The sequence below is a fragment of the Larus michahellis genome, chromosome 3 (assembly GCF_964199755.1).
Source record: "Larus michahellis chromosome 3, bLarMic1.1, whole genome shotgun sequence".
In the NCBI taxonomy this organism is placed as follows: Eukaryota; Metazoa; Chordata; class Aves; order Charadriiformes; family Laridae; genus Larus; species Larus michahellis.
The window spans coordinates 92037453-92060836 of NC_133898.1; the positions used below are offsets into that span (position 1 = coordinate 92037453).

At 40.3% G+C, this 23384-nt stretch overlaps 2 protein-coding genes across 5 annotated transcripts in view; one reads left to right on the plus strand and one right to left on the minus strand.

Annotated features, from left to right (window-relative positions):
- The first annotated feature begins 3361 nt into the window (after positions 1-3361).
- On the plus strand, positions 3362-9888 carry GJB7 (gap junction protein beta 7). 2 transcript variants are annotated; one of them, XM_074581208.1, is made up of 2 exons: positions 3362-4055; positions 9752-9888. In XM_074581208.1, the coding sequence occupies exons 1-2, from the start codon at positions 3362-3364 to the stop codon at positions 9886-9888; spliced, it is 831 nt and encodes a 276-aa protein (XP_074437309.1). The 2 variants fall into 2 exon arrangements, with proteins under 2 accessions (XP_074437309.1, XP_074437310.1); XM_074581209.1 differs by lacking the exon at positions 9752-9888 and having other exon boundaries at positions 3362-4156.
- Positions 9855-23384, minus strand: part of ZNF292 (zinc finger protein 292) — a 54064-nt gene continuing 40534 nt past the window's right edge. For 2 of the 3 annotated variants that reach the window (XM_074581205.1, XM_074581206.1), the window contains 3 exons: positions 21270-21406; positions 19869-20010; positions 9855-18179 (listed from right to left, as the gene is read on the minus strand). In XM_074581205.1, coding sequence (XP_074437306.1) covers positions 10995-18179; positions 19869-20010; positions 21270-21406 — 7464 coding nt within the window. In that variant the 3' untranslated portion in view covers positions 9855-10994. Of the gene's footprint in view, positions 18180-18919; positions 20011-21269; positions 21407-23384 lie in introns of all 3 variants that reach the window. The other variant, XM_074581207.1, reaches the window with a different exon arrangement.

The following is a 23384-nucleotide window of genomic DNA, read 5'->3' on the forward strand; positions in this document are numbered from 1 at the left end:
ATGTTCAACAACAATAGCATTATTCAAACACTTTACTCAATAAATTACATTCAGCACACTCAGAAGTTAATGGTGCATTCAGGTTGCTCTGTTTGCTCAGCAGAGTACCTGTGCAGCCTGAAGGGGGGAAACCAACTCCCTGATACGTCTGAGGGAAACAGGGGGTGTGGAGGCTCTTCTGGTCAGTTGTGTCTCCAGTGAGCAGGACAAAGCGTGTGTGTGTTGGTGTGGGAGGTGTTTACGTCACATCTAGGGAATAAATGATGTATGTGAGGAGGAAGAGAGATTACCTGCTCCATTTCCTGACTGGAGGTAGAAGAAGCTCAGGCACTTGCTTTCATGCTCATCCCTATCACTTCAGCTAGAAATGAGTACAATAAATCAGCGTATCTCTAATCTTCGTCTTTTCTCCAAGTTGGGGTGTGTGTATGTGTATGTGTCTGGAGCAGGAGTTTGAAGTAAATCTAACGGCAAATCCCTGCTCTTCACTTCTTGGTACGTTCAACTTTTCCTTGAGCACTTGGAGCAAATAATCTTTCTTTTGCTGTTTAAGACTCTTTAGTGCCTCCTTTGTCATTTCCAATAGAGGCTAAGTCTTTTTGTGGTCTTTATGTCCAGAGCACCAAATAGATACCCCTTTGACCCTTTTGTTGCTTTTTTAAACCTTTGACTCATTTCATTGTTAGGCTCAACATTGGACATTACCTTCATGCAAACTGATGTCACCTCTGTTTTCCACAAGCTACTCAATTTCTTTAGCCAGCTTCCCTTCTTGACTCCCTTTGATTCATTCTGCACAAAATGAACCTCCTCTGAATGCTATGGTTGAAACCTCTCTTTGGCCACAAGACTTTGGATCACATTCTTTCTCTCTTGTCCTTACATTAGTTAGAATACAATTTTGCTAAAGCGTTATGCCCTGACACAACTCTTGGCATCTGCTTCCACAGGTATTGCCACTTTTAGAAGTGTTACAAAACCTCATACCACTGTCATCTTTTTCCTACTGCTCAATTGTGTGATTACTTGAAGATGTCTCTTTTTTGTTGTTGTCTGAACCCTCACCTTGCCCTGAATTTTGTACAGCCCGTAAACTGCCTTTGTTTTCTCTAGCCTCAGCTAACTTAACCTCTCATCAGTCTGTGCCTGTGCTGTCCCATAAAGTAAATTTTCTCTCATTCACCTGTTGAGTAACTCCTTATCTTTGAAGTCCATTTTATTTTTTCCGTTCCATATGTTCTTTGCAATGCCTCAGTGAACTAATTGTATTTTCAAAGGATACAAAAGCATCAGTTAACATCCACAACCTCCTATAGCAACAGTGGTGCATAAAGCAAACATAACCTTTTAAAGGCATATTTGCAGCTCCTTTGAACAGAGGAGCTGTGCCGGTTACAACCCAAACAATGCCACAAAACAGGGTCTGTGGCACTTTAGGCTTGCTGCTGAAGGTTGCCCTATACAACCATTTCTCAACATCACATAAAGGCTGCAAGTGGAAAAATATAACCAAAGCTCTGCAGACTTCTGGTTGCACCACTGGCCAGATTATCTGCCCCGCAGACCTTTGATAAATTTCATTTTCTCATCAACAGAGCACATAGACCAAGAACCATCTTTAATTCTGTGAAATCCCTGCTGCCTCACTGCCAGGCCTCTAGATACTGGAATGTGTTGCTGTCATTCAAAACAGCTTTGCAGGAATTTCATCCATCTGATATTCTAGCTGGCTAGAATTTGCCCATTGCTCAGCATCTGCTGGAGATTTTAGTCGAATCCTTGATCCCCATTTTCCTTGGGCAGGACTTTCTTTTCCCCTTCACATCCTTCTCCTCAATGTGGGATTGACAAAAGAAGGTATAACTGAGCTGGAGTCTCAGAACTGTTGTAATTCCAGTCATGGATTGATAGATGACATTAGGCTTTTTACATGAGAAAGGGATGGTGTGGTTCTTATGGCCATTAGCAAAAGCCCACTCACAGCTGTACTTGTTTTCCACAGAATAACAAAATTCTGTCTTTCCTTCGACAGTGCTTGTGCACATCTGAAAATCCTAGGAAAGGCCTTTTGAGGTTTTCCTTCAAATCTCCAGAGGACAGCTCATCCACAAGATGTATTCATACATGTTAATATTCACGCTTGCTCATGTGAATGTTTTGTTTCCTTGCCTGTGCTTTATTACATAGTAGTATCTTCGTGCTTTGCTATTCAGCTCCTTTGAGACTGGTGTATTGACTGTGTGTTACTTATCTAGAAAGCGTTAAAGCCCTAGTGCTGATGTCTCGAAGAGCTTGATTTAAACTTCTGCTTGAGCTCTTAATTGCAGACATGGAGGACAGAAATAGCTCTTTAATGACAAAGTCACTACCCTGCCAAACATATCTAAAAGCATATGTCTGATAGAATATAAGCCAACTGACATCCCCCTGTTATTTATTTTTACCTGCAGCCAGCGTAAAGGAGTAGCTTGGTAACCATTCTTCGTGAGAACATCTTTTTTCAACGTCCTTCCCAGAATAAATCAGCAATACATTCATTTCTGCAGCTGTCCCTCAGTAAGTCACCAGCTCACCAGCTCTGATGGTAGCAATGTAGGAATATCCAAATAGGCACATAACCTTGTTTTCCAGCAGAAGTCTGGCCATAGGCAGAGGTCATGACGGGCTGCGGAACCAAGGGACAGGAAAAGAAGTACTGAGCTTTCCCTCTGTGCTGAGCTTTGTCATGCTGTGGCCCGATTACAACTCATACTCAAACTTGCCAGTTGATGAACTTGCCCATACGTCAGTACTAACTGCAGCTACGGCAGCGGCAGTGGGATTTGCTTGTGCAAGTTTACCGAGAAGTTAGACCACAGTAAAAAAGAAAATAATTTGCATTTTGGTAGTCAACTTATTATGGGACACATGGCTCCTATGCATAAATTTGAAAGTGAAATCCGATTTGACTGTGCTTCATATTTGCATAACTGACAAGGCTAAATTGAGTGCACCTCAGTGGTAGAGTGCCTGAACTTGCCAGAGAAAGCTCTACCTGACGCTCAGGAGACCCTCGGGAAGAACAGGTACATTTCTTTGCAGAGGACAGTTTAACGGAACGATTAGCCTTCAGTCTAAATGACAGAATCTATTTTAACAGCAAATAAATTTTGTGTAATAGCCTCAGCAGGTACAAATTATCAGAACTTAAAGCAGTTTGTTGTTGTTTTCCTTTTTAAACGCTTAATAAATTTAAATTGCTTCAGCTACCGGCTGTATTTCACCTTGAATGAATGTCTCATTTTTCTTCACCCAAGAGGAAGCATCTGTCTGATCTTGTGTTTCTTTGATACAGGATTTCCTTCTTTCCTTGAGGAGAAAAATGAGCTGGGGATTCCTACGTGATCTGCTGAGTGGAGTGAATAAATATTCAACGGGAATTGGAAGAATCTGGGTAGCAGTTGTGTTCATATTCCGCTTACTGGTTTACATTGCAGTCGCAGAAAACATCTGGAAATATGAACTTGATGAATTTGAATGCAACGTCAAGCAGCCTGGTTGTGAAAACGTCTGCTTTGACCATTTTTTCCCTGTCTCCCACATCAGGCTTTGGGCTTTGCAATTAATCATGGTCTCCACCCCTTCACTCTTGGTTGTTTTTCATGTTGCTTACCGAGAGAACAGAGAGAAACACCACAACCGGAAACTTTATAGAAGTCTGGGAGAGATAGATGGCGGATTGCTGTGCACTTACCTTATCAGCCTTGTTTTAAAAACAGGATTTGAAATAGTTTTTCTTTTTCTGTTTTATAAATTGTACAATGGATTCAAAGTACCACGTCTTGTGAAATGTGACATAAGACCATGTCCCAATACCGTAGACTGCTATATTTCCAAACCCACAGAGAAGATGATTTTCCTCTATTTTCTGGTGGCAACTTCAGGCCTGTGCATCGTATTAAATCTAAGTGAATTGAGTTACCTCGTTTTCAAATACTCCATAAAATGTTATCTGAAGAGTTATGTCAAGAAACATCAAGGCTTAAAAAGGGATTGCCACAAATCAGAAATCGTCGGTCACGACACACCAGAAGCTGCTGGACGGTTCCACAACAGCACCTTGTCTTTGCCTCTGAATATACAAGACAAACGTGAAGAAAGTTCCCCGTTGACTTGAAAGATGGCTGGAGACCACCTTCCTGTTCCACAAGCTGTATTTGACAAATTGCTTTTCCAATCAGAACTGAAAGGATAGTTATGCAGGAAATGCTTTTTCTCTATTAATTCCCCCTCAGTTGAGTGGATAAATTCAGTCACGTTATGTATGTCACACATAGAATCGTCTAGATCTTTTCACGTTGAAACAAGAGGTGTAGGAGTCTGAAAATTCCACGAAGTTTTAATATAAACACCGATGCTTATGATAAATCATGCTGAAACAATCGCTTAAGCAATTGTGTTTTGATTATTACACAGAATTGCTTGGGTACAAGCAAAAAGAGGCTTTTTATATGCAGAGCTGGAACAGCTTGGGATTGATTAAAGTGCTGAGCAGTATGGGGACGTACAGCCTTTGCCAGGTGGGTGGATCTGATAACCGTTGAAATGGTGATCGGAAAGCGCTGGCATACAGTGGCTGCTGGTGTCGTGAAGTGAGCTGGATAGTCAGAAACCCATTGCACTGGACTGCTGTAAAACATCTCAAAAAAAGGAAAAAAATAAGAAGATGTAGACACACATGGTGATCTATGGTGATAGCCCGTGGTGATAAAGACAGACCTGGTTATTTAGCTATTTGTGGAGCATCTTCTTCTGGAACTATTTGAGCCCTTTACAGTTTTTAGGGTATTTATCATCAGAACACATCCTGTAAGAAATGGTATTTGCTTAAACTTGTGGAGGCAGCATATACCAGAGCACAGAGTTAACTCCTGGTCACATGCACTGAACAGCTCCCGAGTCATTTCTTCTGCTCCATGACTGTGTCATTTAAGGAAAAAGATGATTCCCAGTTCCCTGGGATGTGAGTAGAGAAATGCAGACTACACAACATGGCAAAACAGTAGCCAGCACGCCTAGTATTCAGTAGCCTGGAATCTGCTCCCTTTAGTAAGGCTGAAAATACTGCTACTCCTTCAGTAGATTTCTCTGCCATAGAAGAACATGTGAAATCCAAAAACAAGAAAACCTTCCAGTAGTAATAAAAAGAATGATCTATTCCCTCCCCACAAATTTCAGACTCTCTCTTAAACGCCACGCACCTCCTCTCTTTGTTATGTGTGTTGCCTGGGCTAACAGGAAGGGGACAGAAATTATCTGAGACGTGTCTTCTGTTGAACCTAGGCTTCCGAGACAACAGAAATAAAAAGCCTAATAGACTTATTTCAGGGTGGCGTTCTCCTTCCTTTGCTGGGATGAAAGACCTTCCTTCAGACACATCAGTACTGAGCCTGATCAAAATACGCCCTTTACAGAAAAACACCACCTGCAATAAGCGGAGCTGCCTTAATATTGAACTGATTTTATTGTTCATGCCAGGATTAAGAGGAGGAAACCGCAGCAAACACATGTTAACTATTATTGCTGCCTGAATGTTGAATCAATTTTATTGTCTGTGCCAGGATAAAGAGGAGGAAACAGTAGCAAAAAGCACGTTAACTTTTTCACTCAAACAAAAACCAGCTTTGGTTACAAAACATTACTTTTATGAGTACTGGGGTAGCAGTAACATAATTAACTTTAAGAACTAACTAATCATCTATATGCTTTTGAGTGTGATTTTCAAGCTTTTTTTTTTTTTGCTAAAATAAACCTACTTTTAAAAAAGGTGGAGATCCATTTGCTGCTGCTGAACTTAAGAGCAACAGCAGCCCCTCAAACACTAGCTTGCCAGCTTGTGGCCAGTTAAAGTTTTACATCTCGAGTGATGCCGAATGAGCGTGTCTAATCGAGGCTTTGCAGAATCCGGAATATTTTCTGTTAAATCTCTCCGTACACAGGACGCGGCTCATGACAGAAATGCAGTTAGAAACTCTTTTGCAGCTACTGGACAAAACCCAGCAAGGAGCGCAGGAAGCAAAGCCACTGTCCGTCAGCCATCAGTAACGGTGACTGCCACAGTGTGAGTAATTAAGAACAAACCCCCAAATTATCTTGGCCCTTTTGTACCCTAACACATCATTTTTTACGACGAAGGCAACGCTATCAAAATAAAAAAAATGCTTCCAAGATGACTGGTTTTTAATTATTGAGGACAGATTTTAAGACAGCACATTAATGAAAAAGTATTTATTTGTTGGGTTTTTTTTTTAAAGCAATGTTTATTTGAGAGAAAATGAAGAGAAGCAAACACAGTTTAGCCAACACAGGTTTCTGATTAATTTTTGCATTAGCTGCTCTTTAATAAAAAAGTATATTAAGTCAGGACTTGAAGGGTTTTAGAGCATCCCCTAAAACTCTGTAGCTGGTCAGAGCTTCCCGCTTAGACCAAAAATTTTCCTGTGAAACAAGAACTTTAATTCTTTGGAATGTATATTCAAGGTTTTATTTCTAATTCTATCTTCAACAGCCATGAAGTGATAAACAAACTCCAAAATCAACAAGGTTTCAAGTCTTGGAGGATACTTCAGTTTTGACAAAGCCAGTACCTTACATGAGAAATATTCTGAAAAATTATTACGGACCAACCCTGTGTAACCCCCGACTCGCTCGTAGCAAACCGCCAACTGGCTTTTACATCACGTGCTGCAAAATTAGTGTTTGACAGAGCCACTAATGAGAAGGAAACGAGCATCACACACGGCAGCTCTGTCAGATTGTACTTAACCTGAGAGAACAGAAACAAACTCATGTACTTTCTGAACCCCTGCTCTTGGCCAGCATTTGGTCTTTTACTGGCTCCTTCCCTTCCACTCCCCTTTCCCAGCCTTTATACTCCTTTGTGCTCCAGTTTAAATTTCACTCATCCATCCATCCCTGAAGTCATTTGCTCTTACATTTTTGGTTCAAATGAGTGTGTGGGCTCGGTCCCTAAACTAAAGGTTTAAGGGCTTTTTCGTGTAATCAACTTCCAAGTCACTCAAAGAGACAAAAAAATTTCAAGTGCAATGTTTTTTTTTTTCTTTTTACAGTGTACAAGTACAGTCTCCTCAAGCACACAGCAGTTGGTAGGAAGCCAATCTGAGCCCATAGTGTAACGGAGAAATGACACGATCATTCCGTGCACGTTCGTACAAAAATATTTACCTCATTCCTATTTCAAAACATCTCTGCAAACATTAAAAGCTCCAAGTCATACATACATCCTCATTTTCTTTAAAACCCAAGCAATCTCCTTGCCTTGTGACAGATGAGCTTTGAAAAAGAAGTCACAGAACAAATTTTTTCCCTATGTGCTGACAGTTTTCTTCCCTTAGCTCCCACCTCCAGCGCCCCTGGCCCCGTTTCCCACCCCTTCAACAGGACCATCTTCCCTGTACCGAGGCTCCATCCCGGAGTAAGCAGGACACAAGCAGGAGCTCCTCTAGCCCGGGGGCCCAAACCTCCGGGTAGTGTGTCCCTGCCCACGCAGGTGGGAGCTCCAGCCAACTCATTCCTTGGCACAGAAACTAATTGCAAGGATACAGCTTTTCCTCACCTCAACCAATGACTGTTTTCAATGTTACTTTTACAAGCATCGCTCCCTCACTCTCCAACACCCACAGCGGGACTCCCCATCCTGCTGAGAACGACCACCCCAAAACACATGAGGACAAACCCACTGCTCTTATTTACACTGAATTCGGGCTCAGACAACACAAGATTTCTTTGCAAACATAGTTAACTACAAGAGAGGCTGACTGCCGGTTTAAAGGTGTCTTTCAATCGCAAGACAGTCTGTACTCTGCATCCAGACTCCTTGATTTCACTGTTTCCCCATAAGCAACAACTGCTGGCTTAGCCAGCATGTTCCCGATGGTGACAAAGGGTTTAAAAGAAAGCATCTTTGCTCAAATAGACCACGGTTCACAGGTGACACGTCTGGAAGACAGAGACACAGAGGAGGAAGGAGAAAGAGAGAGGGGAGAAGACAGAGAGGGAGCGAGCTGGGCTCAGCCACCCTGGAGCCCCATCCCGCCCGGCAGCCCCAAGGGCAGGGATACGGCTCCAGGCTCTGGAAGAGCTCTCAGTTCAGGCACGCTGCCGCAGCTGTGGCAGGAGGCTTTACACATCACTCAAGGTAAACCACCTAAATGCAAATGCCAAATTTATCTCCTCAGGAACTTTTGTAGGTGGCTTTACCAAACCACAGTGCCCTCTGCAGTCCGTGACACCTTAAATCAGACCCTGCCTTCGGTCCCCCACTTTAAGTTTAAAATACTTTTTTTTTCAAAAAGGAAAAAAAACCCAAAATGCACTAGATTACCTGTTGGACAGGCTGTCAGTACCCACCTAAAAGGGGGTTGCCATGGAGGGCACTGACTGTAATGGTACAGCACCCACTTTAATTGGATTAATTTGTCTAAGAACGAGACCATATTAAAAATTTCATTCTCAGAAATTCAGACCCTACATTCAGATCCAAACCATAAGTTGTTTCCTGGCTATTTATTACATTGTGGGTTTTTTTCCTTTTTTTTTTTTTTTTAAAATAGCATCTAGTATAGCACTGTGTAGCTAAATAGTTGTATGCTATTCTCAGTTTAAAAACTGCAAATGATGCAGTATCTACCATTGGGAATGTCAAAGTTGAAACTATTTAACTTACACTACACAAAATTCTTCTAAAAATTAAACAGTTACGAGGTCTGTTGACAGCGACTGCAGTGGTTAGGTACATCTGAAAACAAGAAACTTCAGGCGAGCTTTGCGGATCCTCTCCAGAGGAGGTTCTCTGCCCTCTTCTCCCCTGCAGAAGATCCCCTCTACAATCACTGCGGCTGGCATGCAACAGCAACTCCCATCCAGGGAGACCACGCAGCCTCTGGTAGGTAGAACGTGGCATAACGCACTTGAAATGATTATAACGATCTCTCATAGAGTTAAAATGCAAGGATTTGGTTTGGTTTTATCATTCTCAGACCGCACCTTTGATTTACTAACTTGGCAAAATTATCAGTTGAGTCACGCGGGAGGGATCGAAAGCGAGAGGAGCGGAAGGGCTCCGTTCAAATGGAAGCACAGGCTTTCCGAGAAGGTATGCAATTTAGCACCAGATAGCAAACCAAGGGCTATGCCCGAGTTGAAATGCTGTTGCCTTTCCGCATTTTCATACACAATGCTCACTCTCACAAGAAGTCACTTCATTTGGTTGTAGGAACGTGCCCTCTGCATCGATATTCAAGTAAACTGTCAAAGATTCCAGGTGAATAGCTTAAGAGCAATCAAGTGTAGCATTTAATGCAAAGCTTTACATGGCAAGACAAGTTTATAGGGAAAAAAAAATCAAGCCAATCTCTCCCAAGATAAAGACTATTTTATATTACTGAAGGTAGGTCACATCCAGTAATGAGAATCATCCAAGAAAAATTTTTGGTACCGCACAACCCAGCTGGCTTGTCCCATCCGAGTTAAGAATAATCACGCATGAACACCGACACTGAAGATTCCTGGGTACTGACAGCTCCCACCAACGCATTCACGCTTTTGGTTACTCAACAAACTGGATACCTGTCGTTTCGGTTAGCAGCATAGAGAGACATTGCTCCAATCCCGGGCGCGAGGAGCGGCACCGCTTCTGAGGCTCCTTCCAGTGTGGACAAGAGAGAGGTGGCCAGAGCGCTGCCAGGTACAGTCAGCAAGAGGCAGAAGAGAGCGGAGGGAGCCCATGCCATCAATAGAGCACAACCACCGAGTTTATCTGCAAGATCACAATCTCACTTCCCTTTCAGAAAGTGCCTTGTTTATTCAGTTTTTAATGGTATGGCATAAGGACTCACGTATTTTTATAGATAGATACCAAACTGGTATTATCAAAATAAACAATCTGTTTTATAAACCCACTATTTACAAAAACGGTTTCTGAAGTTTTTTTGTTTTGTTTTTTTAACAAAAATTAAACTATACACCAATCTAAGTTACAGAAACAAAAATAACCTTTATAAGATCACATGTATAAAACAAGAAATGAAATGTGATTTTATTTAAGGCAATACTGGGCTACTTCACAAATCACCACCTCAAATATATACACTGCTCCACACTACTAATTTTCTATCACATTCACAACGGATTCTTTAATACCAAATATTGTTTTAAATCTCCAATGTAGCAAACTATTTTTATTCACATTTCCATTTTTATTATGGAATCATAAATGCTTTGTATCCAATTAAAAGCAATGAAAAATGTAGCTATAAGAAAACTATTATATTTATGAGTTAACTACATATGAATACCATCCATAGATACTGGATGTTAAAATTTACAAAAATGAGAGCGTGTCAGTACGTTTAACCTATGAAATGTGATCTTATCCAGCTCCTCTCCTGTAAATAAATGCTTTATGCAAAATAAACTGGATATGGCAGACCTAGCTAGTTTTAGTTCAAAAGTTCTTAATTTAAAATGACTAGAGGACAGTTTTAAAAACTTGCTCACTTAGTTACAAATTAAAATTCCGAATATAAATGTGTCATTTAATAGTTTAGACTTACAGACTGCTGGTGGCAGCAAATGATTTACAATAATAAATATATACAAAAAAATGTATCTACAAATAAAGAGGACTGTTATACATGAGCAGTGACCTGGTGAAAGATACCAATCACAGACAACTCACAAAGATTTAGTTCATGGAAAGGACAATCGGATAGAAAGTTGAGGTTTTGATCAAGTATTTACAAAGCTGAAGCAATTACTCTGTTCTTCAAGTCCCATAGGGATAAAAACAAATAAGAAATTTACATGACTCATGTCATGTTTTTTGCTAGATTAAATCACTTCAAAATAAAAGAGCTCCACAGTCACCAGCATGCTTGATGGCTTCCTATTCAGAATAAATTTTATTACAGGTTATGGTTAAACACATTAGGTTTTCAGTATTTTGACTCCCCTTCCTCGGGACGCGTAACAACAACTTTTGCAGCTGTAACCTCTGGATTATCCTCCCAACGTCCTTCGAGCTTTGTCAAACTGACAACAGGTTTCATTTCCTGAAGTTGCTTCAACACACGCTCGGCACAGTCTTTAAAAGTCTTGTCTAAAACGATCTTCACGTTATCACCACAGGGAAGCCGTGAGGGGTTGGCAAACGGTACAAGGGTTTCAGTTTCAGAACATGACCAAGTGACAGTATTACTTGCTACGGAGGTCTTCTCGTTGGATTTTCGTGAGTTCGAATGGGACCCTTTTTTGGTTCCGCTGCTGTGGTAGTCTCTTTCGGTGCTTTTCTTTTGCTTCACAGCGGACTCTTCGAGGAACTTGAGGAATGACACTTCAAAACCCATCGGCTTAAACGAGCTCCAGTCGAAAGCTGCGGGCTGCTCTTCGGCCGTTTGAATGGCGACAGCGGTCTCTTCCTCCCTGTGCACGCTACTCACGTCAATGGGCAGTACTTCCTCAGTTTTTTCGGTTCTCCTCCTCTTATTCTGAGATACATTTTTTTCTTTGTTTGCTCTTTTTAAGTTGTTGGATTTTTGCTTTTCTGAAGGGCAGGAGCTGGTCTCCTGCAAGTCACCATTTACACTGGAAGATATTTTTGCTTGATTTTCAGCACTTGAACAATCCTCGTTAATCAGTTTAGTAATGAATAGTTCTGTCAGTTCGTCCACTTCATCCTTCTCACCTTTTTCAGTTTCCTTTTGCGGTAACATAGATGTGCTTGAATCATTATTGCTCACTATCAAAATCGGTTCAGGCTCTTTCACATCGCTTTTTTTATCAGTCTCCTCTTGCTCACAAGAGGCTTCCTTTACTTCTGAGACAGAGTGCTTTTTAGATACAATAAGAAGATTTCTGTGTTGGGAAGTAAATGCTTTGGACAGCTTATGACATTTATAATGCCTTATTATGTTACTTTCACTTGTAACTACTGAGGAGCATCCCTTTATCATACATGGATACTGAGTTATGAACCTGCTCGTACACTCCGATAAGGCATCATTTCTAGCCTTTATTGAATACACGTGCTTGCCACGTTTCAGTGAATAAGCCTTATTTTCTTGAACTTGTATTCCTTTTGAGTTTTTGTTTTCCAAGTTCACATTTTTCTTCCGTTTTGTTTTCACTGACAGCCTGTTACCTTCTTTTCCCGATCTGTTTTTCAGTCCTCTCTGTTTGGACTTCAACGGTTTCTCCTGATTTGCTTTGCTTGAAATGTTTTCCTGACCTGGTGTCAGTCTCCTGGGTCTTATTAGATGATCTTTATGCTTGTCATTATGTTTGTTAAAAATATGCCTTAAGAGGTTAGACCTAGTAGCATAAATACGGTCACAGCCTTCACAGTCACATTTGAATACGCCGTCATCTTCTACTTTGTTTGGCTTTATCTTTATACCGTGATCTGCCTCAAGATGTACAACATAGTTAAGATATGCTGTAAACGAAGTCTTACACTGAGACTGATCACAAGAAAACCTTCCTGTCTCTGGAGCCGATTTCATACTTCCAATTTGCTCTGGGGTCATGTCATGAAGCTTCATATAATGTTGTATCAAGCTGGTAACTTCCTGGAAGATGCGAGAGCAGTCACTCACCTCACACCTGAACTCTCTGACGGTGGGTTTGGTTTCCACCTCATCGCGTTCCTCTTTGCCTGGCTCAATCTCCTCCTCCACTTCGACAGAGAAAGCAGGGAGGTCTGATTTGTGCACAGCTTGGTAATGAAGGATTAGGTTTTGTTGTATTGTAAAAGCCGCAAAGCAGCCTTGATGGACGCACCGGTATGGTCTATAAGGGCTGTATCTAGTGGGAAACTCCAGAGACTTTGTTACGGGCTTCCGACGTTTTCTCTCCTCTTTTTCCTTCCTGTACCTCCTAACCTTGCGTACTTTGGGTTGTGCCTGTGTACTACCAATAGTCTCTGCATTATGCTGCTCCAGTGGAACAGAAACCACTTGGGGAGGTTTTTCCAGTCTTTCAGGAATATTATTTTCTGGCAGAAGTTTTTCCGAGACTTTTACAGGCTCTACAGCTTCCTTTATCTCAGCTTCTTTGACCAATGGAGCTGCAGTTTTGTTTTCTATTATTAGTGTCTGCAAAGTTTTTATTTCAACAGGTCGTGGGGCTGTGTTTACAGTTTCATTTTGAGATCTTCTGCCATAAGGCCTTTTAATTTTTAACTTTACCATCTCCTCTGTCGTAAAATGATGTACAAGCTGACAGTGTGCTCGGAGATTAGAGTTTCTTGTGAATGTTTTTGGACAGGTAGCTACAACACATTTGAACGGAGCATACTTCAGTTGATGTTTCTTAATTTCTAGTATCATTTCTGCACTGTACTGATGAACCTTGCCATAGTGTTTAAATAATGCATCTTTTGTCATAGCACTATAATTGCACCCTGGATCCTGACATACAAACGGTTTATTTACTTTATCACTAAACTGAATGTTACTTGCCTCTGGAGATATCTGGATGAGGGGTTTATTTTCAGTCGATACAACAGGAACTGCTGGTGCTAGCACGTCTGCTGGAGGACACTGGGAAACAGTCTCAGAGACCTGAATGGGTGAATCATCTTCTAGTTTCAGTTTTTGCAAGCGCTCCAAAATTTCCAATATTTGAGTATCGTCCTTTTGAGATGTCTCAGACTGAGCAGAGCTACTCTTTGCAGTGGTGACATTCCCCGCGTGCACGGCAAACTGTGCAGGAGTGGGTAGTTTTACACTATGTGCACCATTTCCTGAAGAAGCCTGTGCATTATTTACTTGCGAATTCTGTTCTGAAGCAGCAATGGTGTCTTGAATTTCAGTTTTCACCTCAAGTATTTGTGAATTCATAGCAGTTTTAATTATTTCCAGGGTTTTTTCAAAGTTCTGCATAACATTGTCTTCCGAAATCTGTTCCTGCGAATTTGCTTGCACACAGGAATTTACAGCCATCATTTGGGAATCCCCATTTTCAGTTTTTACTGTTAAAGGGGGTAACGTATGAGCCTCGAGATTTGTTTTGAAGTTCTCTTTGATGCTGGCCATGAATAACTGATTGTCAACGTTATTGAGTTTCTGTGTGAGATTTTCCACCGCTGCTTGAGAGCCACAATTTGCCAGCAAGTTGGACTGAAAACCTTCGCCCTGTATTTGCACTTTTCCGTCAGTGCTTTTGGTTAGAAGTCCCATCGTTGTATTATTTAATTCTACTTTCTGTGACGTATTGGGCGCAAGCAAAGGTGTAGTTGCTTTTCTCTTCCTCTTTGAAGCACTGGTTCCCTTTTTATTCAAGTTGCTTGATCCTGAATTCTTGGGACTACTTATAACTGAAACTCGCGAACTGTTCCCTGCAAAGTTTTGCGCTGCTGCAACAGTGTTAGAAAACGAGCTGGGACATAAGCCATTTTCAATAGTCTTTAGCATTAAGTCCTCTGTCGCAAAAACAGGCAAACTCTTGCATTCATTTATCGGAGGAATTTTGGCATTGGGGGTCCTGTTTTGGTCTGTTAGCAGGGTACTGGGGTTGCAGACAGGCTGCAGCAGAGGCGACGCGGTTGAGTTGGGAAGAACAGTTGCATTTATCTGAGTCGTACCAGTGATGCAACTTGTTGTAACTACATGTGGAAGTACTTCCGTGTTATCAAAGGTACTCGGGATGCCTGCAGTCTCCAAGGCTTGTTTTATTATTTGATTTCCTTCCTCATTCCCACCGGTATTAAAGTTAGTCACGTTGACTCGTGGAAACACAGTCTGCAGTAAAGCTGTGGAACGATTTTCAGCTGCAAGTAACTGGAGGAAAGATGGATCTTTAAAACATGTCTCTGGATTGAAGGCAGACTCCTGGGGTTGCTGCAAGTTTAATGAATTTGAGGAAAGAATCATACTGGCAAGCAAAGACTGTCCATTAGCCTGCAGAGCTTCTGGAGAAATTTCTGATCCTTCAAGAGGCTTACAATAAGACCTCTTAGATAAGTGACCACCAAGTGATCTAGGATTAGTGAAAACTCTGAAACACCTGCTACAGATAAATTTGCCATCCCTAATTATTGCTGGCCACTTTGCCCGCTTGTTATGCTTTGGCTTCCTTTCTTTCCCATTTGGGCCCCTGCCACGATCTTTTTTCACCTTTTCTGAAGGTGGATGTTGAGAACCAGTTTCATTGAAGTTATTTTCATTACTCAATCGTGAGGGAAATATTTGATCAACAGTTTCCTCTTTTGGGAAAGCAGAACTAGTGTTTCCTTCAAGTTGTGACGAAAAGTTATTTGTGTTATTTTCCAGTTGTGAGAAGACTGAATTTGGAGGATTCTCCGCTGACGAAGGAAAGAGAGACATTGGACCATTTTCTGCAGGCAAAGGAAGAAAAGGATCTGAACCACCATCAATATTCAGAGGCATAACTGTTTTTGCCAGATCGTCCAACTGGGAAGGTAAAGTTGCACCTGACAGATTTTCCATTTGTGAACATAAAACACTCTCAGGCTCACTTTTAATACGAGTAGACAAACTTGGATTTATGACACTTTCCACTATAGGCAACATAGGATTGGCCAAATTTTCTAGGTGGGTTGGGAAAAGTGGACTTGAGACATGTTGTACTTGACTGGAACAGGTGGGATTCAAATTAGGTTTGTTCTGTGTAGTAAAAGCAGCACCACTGGTGGGACTGCCCACTTGCGACGGCATAAGATATACAATCTTCCCATCGTTCGGCACATTTTGCAGGTTGGTGGATTTTCGTGGCTTCTTATTTTTACGCTGCATTTTAAAAGCGGCATATTGGTCAGGGTGCGCTGCCTTCATATGTTTGCCAATGCTCTGTGACGAGTTGTACGTTCGAGTACACCCCTCAACCTGACAATTAAATTTCTGAATTGGCGCTGCTGGTGGCACAGCTGAAACTAAAGGGCTATTTATGTTAGGCTGCGAAGGAATAAACGTAATACTTTCTAAAGTTTTTAAAGGCAGGTTATATAGATTAGCTGCAGCCTTAATACTGTCTTCAATTTCAAGTTTGGAAATGGGTACACTGTTTCGATATCCTGCCTGATTCTGCACGCTGAATGGATTTACAATGCTCACTTGTCTTTCTAAGCTTTTTGATTCAAGGGCTTCCGGTTTTAGTGTGTCTGAGGTCACAGAAATATTTTGAATATTCTGAGTCTGACTGAGACAGTCTTCTTCCTTTCTTTCTTGGAAAACTGTAAGACAAGAGTCAACTGATGAGCACAACTGCTGGGCTCCAGGTTTAGTGGTATCTACTTTACTGGCAGAAGCAGCCAATTTACCCCTTTTTACAAAGTTATCTCGGATCTTCTGGTTAACAGCAGCCATCTTAATGCTGCTTGCTGGAATTGCCACCTCTGTCTTCACTGAAGCCGTAGGAGACTGCTCCGAACCAGCAGTAGGCAAGGAATCGCTTTGCTGCAGTACAGTCGCTGACGCGTTTACACTTTCATTCCTTACTGGTTCTGCTTTGATTTGATTCCACACAACATTTTCTCCTTCAGTAAAACTACTCTGGTTGTCAGCCGGAGGAGATGTCAATTCCTCTTTAACAGCAACTCCATCAGTAGTTTCATTCGCTTTAGAAGGCTGACTAAGATCAGGCTGATCAGGCTGGCTTTCAGGCTGTTGCTCTTCTTCAGGCTGCTTGTTGTGATCCTCAACATGCTTTTCCAGTTCACTCTGAGAACGGTATACCTTTCCGCAGCCTGTGACTTTGCAGGTATAGGTATTATAGTGTTGTGCTTCGTGATCGTAGAGTAAATAGGCTTCAGAAAACACTCTGCCACATTTAGGAAACATACACTTTGCTCTGAAGACTTGATGCTCCTTCCTGTGCGTCAACAGCTCAGCGTAACTGTTAAAACCAGCCTTACATTTCATCTGTATGCAGATATAAGGCTTGCTGCCACAGTGCATTTGTAAATGATCATTCAGGTGAGTAACACTTACGAAATGTCGTCTACAGTACTGGCAAATCACTTTTTTGCTTTGCATTTCAAGAAAACGTTTAGCTTCTTCATTATCTTTATGCCCCTTTGCGTGTGCTATTAGGTTTTTAAAATATTTAAAGCCTTTTTTGCAAAATGTTACAGGGCAGGTGAATTCATTAACAGGGAGTGGCTTTTGAACTGGCACTATCTCTGGTATGTAAGGTTTATCTTTGTCATCATTTTCATCATCTGAGCCATCGTTATCATTAAACACAATGAAGTCTGTTGAATAGAGACTGTTCTTCTTAATGGGTCGCTGCTCCTGTTTGGATACAGAATCAGTTTTCTGATTCTCATTAGCAGTTGCTATTTTAGGAGGTCTTCCCAGTCTTCTCAGTGGTTTCATAGCAGCCAGTCTCTCTTTGCTGGAATTTTTAACATGCAAAGTTACATGGGGAACAAAGTTTTCTTTAGAATTAAAATTCTGGGCACAAATAGGGCAACTGTAAATTCCGTCTTTATAATGTTTTTGTGCATGCCTAACTATTCTATGACCTAGGAATTCTTTGTCACATAACACACAATACTGCATATAAGCTTGCCAGTTCCTAAATCTTGCTGATATGAACCCCCTCTCTCTGAGTTTTTTAATTTCTCTCTTTTTCTGCTTTTCATCTCTGATACCCTTAAGGAGGCTTGTAGCTTCATCAAAAGTGCCAGCAAGCCCATTCACAGAAGTTTCTTTAGTCTCTTCTTGGCAACCCTCAACCTTCTCATAAACTTCACTATCATTGAGTTCATCTATTGATGACACGATGGATGCCTCCTCTCCCATAAGTGCCAGACACTGACGCTTGAGAGTTTTCCAGTCCCAGAACTCTGGATCAAAAGGCCACTGAGTTTTCAGTACAAGTAAGAGCTCACAGCGCAAAGAATTTGGTATTGGAAGATTCTCTTCATCATACTTCTGGTCAGGCTGATTATATAGCATTTCAACAGCATAATATGCATCCACAGTGGGTTCAAGAAGAAATTCACTCAGCTGACAAGCACGTTTAACCTCCAAATCATCTGGAAGCAAGCAGGAGATAGTCTTGCAAATTGATATCTTGACATCTGTATTTTCACTGGATTCCAAGCGCAACGCTTTCACACACAGTTCAATGCAGGTTGCAAGTCCAGCACCATCAATCTGTAAAGCAAGACTAATTTTAGTAAGTCAGCTTATCATAACCCTTTCTACATTTACAAATAAAAGATATCATTATTCAACCCTAAATATCAGAAAAAATGCACCTGGAGTTTAAAATTATACTTTTTACTTTAAGAAACATAGTGGTTTGTCTTTAGATGCTATCCCTTAAGTTGCACAATTTGTCTTCAAGCTACTGAAAAAATGTGAAAGTTTACATATAACTGAAACCCCAAAAAATTGTATGTTCTGTCTAGCTTGAGGACTTTAGGACTGTATGTTAGAGGTGTTCAGTTTATATTAGAGCAATATCGAGCTTTTTCATGAAATAAAGCCTGACAGTTGTCACAGTTATTTGAGATGAGCTTCTACGGAGCAATAAATTAACACTGGGTAGAATTCATATGGTAAGAAGTGCTACAGTAAGAGAAGCCTGTGATCTTCAAAAAGATCTATCCTTTGGAAATCACTTAAGGCATAAAGGTTTATTTTTATTTTTAAAGATTATGCCACTTCAAAGTCAACTGACCTCAACTGAACACATGGCTTCATTCCAACTGAAAGTAATGAGTGCAGTTAAATGTTCCATCATTTAAGTGTTCCAAAGGTCATGTGGTCTTTTCTCATTTATACCCTCAGGCAATGTAAATTACATTTATGTCTACTTTACTGCCAAGGATGCATAGAGAGGCTGAGAATAAAGTCCAGTGAATTTATGAATGCACAAGTCTACTACCCACATGGTCTCCAATTTCTGCCATCAATGAATTGATCCACAGCTCACTAGGGAAAAATCAGTATGGCATGGAGCAGACAGAGCTCTTAATATCACAAGCCTCTGGGAAAATTATTTTCCTCCCCCTCTGTAACTCCAATTCAGTTCAGATCTTTGGAAAAAATAATCTTTAAGATTAGAAGCCCATGACTAGCCATACTGGAACACTGCAAAAGGAAAAAATAAATTTTTATTCTCAGAATTAATATACTGAATTACAGAAATCTCCCAACTAAACGCTCTCAAAAGAGCTCCATTTATTTAGCTATAAACATTAAATAGTGCAACTACTAATGAGAGGAAACTAGGAAAATTAGACGACAAGGTTAGCTGAGATAGATGAACAGAATTTTTAATACAGTGTTGGATCTAAGTCCACAAAAGGCAAGTACTTAATTAATCAAAACAAACTGAATTCTTAAGTGGCAGTTCAAAAGGGTTGTGTTTTCTTTTTTCAAACTTTCTGTAATTTTCTTATATATTAATATATAGCCTTCATTTCCTCTCTTCATAAGTTTCTCCTCTCCATTTTCTGTCTTATTTGAAATATGGAAAATAATGAAGAGGAATGTTAGGGCCTGCTAACAGAAAACACCTCATTTAGAGGACATGGACAACAGTAGAGGCTATAACCTCACCTTTAGTTTTTCCTTCATCTCAGTTGTGCTATCGAGCTCTCCTTTTTATCCCCCGATTATTTTTTTTTTCCAAAGGAACAAAAGTTTTTATGGGTCAAAATGAATCAACGCATAGTTTACCTGCAGAAGGAACTTGCTACGGCCTTTCCTAAAACCAATTAGGACTGCCCCAAAGCTGATGCTACATGAAGCAGGATGTCTAAGCAGCTTTCATAAATTTTCCTGATTACAGTTCCATTAAAAGTGCCAAAAATATTCTTTCAAGAGTATCCTTACCTCTGAATTAATTACTTTAATCAGGAAGAAAATGTGATAAACAGTCTTAGTTAACACAGAAAGTTGACGACATCTCTCTAGATATACTTGAATAGAAGGCTCTACCCTTTGCTGCAGTTTACTCCAGAAAAGAGTCAGTTCCCTAGAACAAGAGAACAATATTTCAGGGCCAGCAATGCAACTACTAATCTGATCACAAGAAATGCAAGGTTGAGAACAGTTTCTGTTTTGTCTTTGGGAGAGGAAAAAAAAAAAATCTGAATTTATTCACACCTTATCTTACAGAGAGAAGGTTTTATGAATATACCCGTACTATTAGTATCTAATTTTCAAAATTATCACAGTGACTCGATTCTAGAAGGACAGATCAGAATAAACCCAGTATTACCACAATTTATGCTACGTAATTACAGACTCATGATGTGGCCTTGAAGAAGGTCTCGCAAAGTAGTTTACTCTTCACTCCACAGACTGCCATTTTACCCTTCTGAATTCTTAGTAATTACTAACAGCTACAGGAGGATGGCTTTTCTCTGTAGTAGATACATTTTTCTTGAGCTGCTCTCCTTTAATAGCTGAACCTAACTGTGATTTAGTGAGAAATTATACCCCAAAGCCAAACAATATTACCGTATCTACATTAACTCATTAGTTCATTCCTGCTTAGGTGCAAACAGCCAAGAGTATTTAGTACCTTGTGGAATGGTGTAACCCCCAAAACTTTAGCAGAATCTGTTAAAGCAAAATCCTGCATTAGGAGATGTTCTCCTGGTGCTGCACATAAAAAGGAAGTGCACAAACAAAGCAAATTCTTCAGGAATTGTACAGGTTTGAAAGTACAACCAAACTGTTAGCAGTTGGAAATTCAGACCCTAACAGCTCAAACACCTGCCAACAAAGATCAGTTATTTGTTTCCATATTAATGAAAGCAAACCCTAAATAACAACTATCTTCATCTAGCTTATTATTTTGGTTATAGTAGTAAAGACCTCTTTTTCTAGAAGTCTTTTAGAGAAAGAAACACTGTGTTATGAAATAAGGACAGATGGGAACAGTACTTACACATTAAATGTTGACATAATGCTGACTAGCTGCCTGCAGATATTAAATTCCTTATTTCTACAGAGTAAGATTATGGTCAAGAAAAATTATTAACCAGCTCCTGGTATTTGTAAAATGCCTCACCATACACGCAGCCTTCAAATTCCCATAATGGAAGCTAATCTTGTCAAATGTTTTTTTTTCTGTTCTTTTTTAGCTTTCCAAGAGCCTTCTCTCCTTCGTGTTTAGCTCATAGATTTTTATCGGCTAAAGAAAGTTAACTTATGGCTTATGTATCATCTCTATCTTCCCAAAACTAATTTTTCTTCCACTAGACAGAAAACAATATTCAAACTCACCAGGCACAGTACATCTCTCCTTGCTGCAGCTGGCGAGATAAAAATGCTGCACATAAAATTAGAGCACTTTTTTCATCTCCATCAGATTCTAGGTTACAAATCATTTCTAGAGCATCTTTGCAATCTACTTCTGCAATCTAGAACGGAGGAAAGAAAACAAGACCAAGACTAAGAAAGTGGTTTCATTTTCAGACATACAGTCATCTGATCCTTTGCAAAAAGACAGTAATTTAGAACTTAGGGAATATTTAACTTTATCAGATAAGAGATAAGCTTGAAGGCAAATCAGTGCATTTCTAGATAGAGTGTCAAAACTGATTACGCCACCAGAAACTGTTTTATTAAAGTGAATATAAACTTGTTCCTCAGACATAACTTATTTGTATCTACTCTCCCAGTCACCTAAAAATTTTAACATACAACAGTAATTATTCCTATATATTACATACATATGATAATTGTAATAAGCAGATTTATAACGTTAAATTGCAGCCTAACACAAAAAGATTATTACCTGAAATTCTAATCCAGTTTACTAGTCACGGATGTTACTATGGCTTATATACAATAGTGGGGTGACTAATGAACCCAAAGTTTAACGTGAATGTTCCAGTATTTTTTTTAAAAAAATCAAAGATAAAAAGAAAAAGGAAGCCGTACAGTAAGAAGCAGGTCAACTGAATGCTCTTCTAGAACAACATTACAGTCTGCAACGTATCTTATTTGTTCAAGCAACGATGGAAGCACTTAGCTTTGTAGCAAAACAAAGGAAAAACCACAGTCATCCAGTAGTACCAGACGGTTGTATCAGTACTGAATCAGCGCACTTGTTATAACAACTACTGCCTAATTTGATTCGCAGCAGACTGGTTTGATTACATCAATTAGCGCATCTGGCAGGACATGCTGGTATTTTTTCTTTGACACTGGCAGTTGAAGATAACTTGACCATTGCAACAGCGCTGTTGGAAATCTCTCCCAAGAAACCCCAGGACCACCCAAAGCAAGAAACAGAAGCGCCCACCCAAACACTCAGCGAGTTTCATTCTTTGGATAAGGTGGCAGCAAAACTTTGTTGGGCCCCACGGTATCCAGCTAATTGGTCCAGCAATCAAACTGCAATTTTGAAGAGTACAGCAACTAATTTCTCCCTCTAAATTGACACTTTGTAAGCATACTAATAACCCTTCACTGAACATCATTTGAGGTTTAATAACCTCGGTCATTTTCTAAAAAACCCTGCATTTCTCAAGACCTCAGAGAGGATGAATTAACATAACTGTAATACCAATTTAAACTGAAGGTCTGCTTTGCGCAGCGCCCCATCTCAGACAGGGACCATCCATTAAAAGCTTAGGGAAGAATATGGGAAACAACTTACAATAAAGGGAATTTTTTTCTGAAATGTTCTTCCAGCCTCTCAGAGCTCCTAAGGGACCCAGCTTCCAGCAAAGGTCTGTACAGGTCCAGCCATCAAGTCTGTAAGTCTAGCATTTCACATACTGCAGATCTGAATTCTTCACATTATTGAAGCAAACTATTAGACTAATCCAAGCCGAAAATAAGCTCAGATGCTACTTTTCTGCCTATTATGAACGGGCATCAAAATTCCCATACCACTAAAGAATAAGCTGTACTTCTTTACAGTTTATCCTTTTTTTTTTTTTTCATTTTCTTACTGTTCTCACACTATGAAATGACTATCCTTCTCAGTTCAGAAGTCCATCATGACATGTTAATAGCATATCTGTCTTCTCTTGGTAATACTTGAACTTTCCAGAATGGTTAGTAATACTGCAAACAGTGCTGCAGCTGAAGCTGCAAATCTAAGCAACCTGAGCAATCCAAGGTTTGGAAACATCTGAATTAGGTTCTCACTGTTAACCCAGTTTGAACTTAGCTGTACGTTATGGCATCCTAAGAAACAAGGCTAGCCCATTCCTTTTGTCCACGGGATTCACGGTTCATTCAATGACCGAGCCCATTCTGCTTTGGGAGCGCGGTGGGGCTGACTAAAGAAGAAAGCATGTTTGCAGGGGCACAAATTCCAAATTCCATTGAGAGTCTTCAGCAAACCAACAGGAGATTGTACAGCCCTGTCACAGCTCCTCCTGA

Excerpts from the sequence above, each read along its gene's own strand:
- GJB7 (XM_074581208.1), top strand. The coding sequence starts at position 3,362 with ATGAGCTGGGGATTCCTACGTGATCTGCTGAGTGGAGTGAATAAATAT. Across the intron at positions 4,056-9,751 it reads CCACAAATCAGAAATCGTCG|TCAGCAAGAGGCAGAAGAGA; the intron begins GTCACGACACAC and ends TGCCAGGTACAG.